The 1,840-nt window shown below is 41.2% G+C and overlaps 1 protein-coding gene across 1 annotated transcript; it reads left to right on the forward strand.

The window, feature by feature from the left end:
* The first annotated feature begins 7 nt into the window (after positions 1-7).
* On the forward strand, positions 8-1,733 carry LOC104935736 (dimethylaniline monooxygenase [N-oxide-forming] 5-like). Its single transcript, XM_027276519.1, has 5 exons — positions 8-124; positions 590-778; positions 930-1,095; positions 1,240-1,382; positions 1,483-1,733. Exons 2-5 carry the CDS (start codon positions 653-655, stop codon positions 1,711-1,713), a joined length of 666 nt encoding a protein of 221 aa, XP_027132320.1. The 5' UTR covers positions 8-124; positions 590-652; the 3' UTR covers positions 1,714-1,733.
* The last annotated feature ends 107 nt before the right edge of the window (positions 1,734-1,840 follow it).

The following is a 1,840-nucleotide window of genomic DNA, read 5'->3' on the forward strand; positions in this document are numbered from 1 at the left end:
TCGTGTGGCAGTGATTGGAGGAGGTAGTTCAGGTCTGGCCTGCATCAAGTGTTGTTTGGATGAAGGACTGGAGCCCGTCTGCTATGAAAGCAGTGATGACTTTGGTGGTCTGTGGAGGTTTAAGGTAGGTCACACTGGATGCATGTTTGTTTTACTACATATATTTTATGTATATAATCCCTGTATTTAGGAATTATACATTTTCAAGACTTTACACAGCAGGTAACATTACTGCAGATTCACAACATGCTTGCATCCTTGCTTCCCGCCTTCTGGGAGGCTAAAAACAAACAAACACAGTAACAGTTTCTTCTCACAGGCTGTCGCTCTGATTAACAGTTAACACTAGATTACTACCTTGTCTTACCTGTTTATGCAACAGATGCCCTAAATTAATTAGCAAAATCATTAAGCAATAAATTCATTAAGCAATGTATATCTATAGATATTTTACCTGTATTTATGTCTATATCTGTGTATGTGCATTGAGCCAAATTCCTTATACGTGTACTCATACCTGGTCAATAAAAGTGATTCTGATAAGTTAGGATGGATATACAGTATTTTCACTTCCTGGCTGTTCTTGCAGGAGAATCCAGAGCCAGACAGAGCCAGCATCTACCACTCTGTCATCATCAACACCTCCAAGGAGATGATGTGTTTCAGTGATTTTCCCATTCCTGGACACTACCCCAACTTCATGCACAACTCCCTCATCATGGACTACTTTCGAATGTATGCGGACAACTTCCAGCTCACCAAGTACATACGCTTCAATGTAAGGACACTTAAATAACTTCCTGCCTAGAGTTACATTTCTCTGTAGTTGAAAAGATGCAGCTTTGTCAACTTAGTTCCTACTCACTTAAGCTTTTGTAGTGTTCTCAGCAAACTGCTCAGCTATCTGTCTCTGTCTTTGTGTTGTTCAGACCAAAGTCTTGCAGGTGAAGCAGAGATCAGATTTTTCTCATTCAGGCCAGTGGGATGTTGAGACAGAGAACAAGGACGGCAAAAAGGAGAAACACATTTTTGATGCTGTGATGATCTGTATTGGACATCACTGCCACCCCAATATGCCCCTACAAGACTTCCCAGGTACCACCCACTATATAAGGCTGCGACTATAAACATCCAGAATGAACCTTTGGCACAGTTTGAATGTTCCTGTAATGGCAACCCAGCATAGTTACATAATGCTATATCGTTGACTTTAATGTTTGATCATCTTTTTTGTTTCAGGCATTGACACTTTCAAGGGAAAGTATTTCCACAGCCGAGACTACAAGACTCCTGAGGAGTGGAGGAATAAGAAGGCTGTAGTGATTGGAATAGGGAACTCTGGAGGAGACATAGCAGTGGAACTGAGCAGAGTCACCAAGCAGGTTTGGATGAGTTAGTTACACATAAAGTAGTTGACATGTGTCTAAATTTGACATTTGGCATTTTGACTGACAACCATGTCTGCTTGTCTTTTCCTCCCAGCTTTACCTGAGCACACGAAGAGGAGCCTGGGTTCTGAACCGAGTCGGGGACAATGGGCTACCACTTGATTTGTTTTTTAACAGGGTGTTAAATTCTGTGCGAAGAATCCTTCCCTTTGGTTTTTTCTGTGGTTTAGGAGAGAGACAACTCAACCGAAGATTTGACCACGCTCTGTACAATCTTAAACCAAAACACAGGTACTGTGTCTGTTTTTTAGAATTACATCTATAGCATAGCTTGACCCAACAGCTTTTGATCTAGAGCAAATGGCACATTCAGATTGCCCAACGCTTTAGAGCAGATCAAGATATCTCAACAACTGTTTGCTGGAAGAGCTAAAAACAATGTTTGAAAAACT

This window comes from Larimichthys crocea, unplaced genomic scaffold, assembly GCF_000972845.2.
Source record: "Larimichthys crocea isolate SSNF unplaced genomic scaffold, L_crocea_2.0 scaffold41156, whole genome shotgun sequence".
Taxonomy (NCBI): domain Eukaryota; kingdom Metazoa; phylum Chordata; class Actinopteri; family Sciaenidae; genus Larimichthys; species Larimichthys crocea.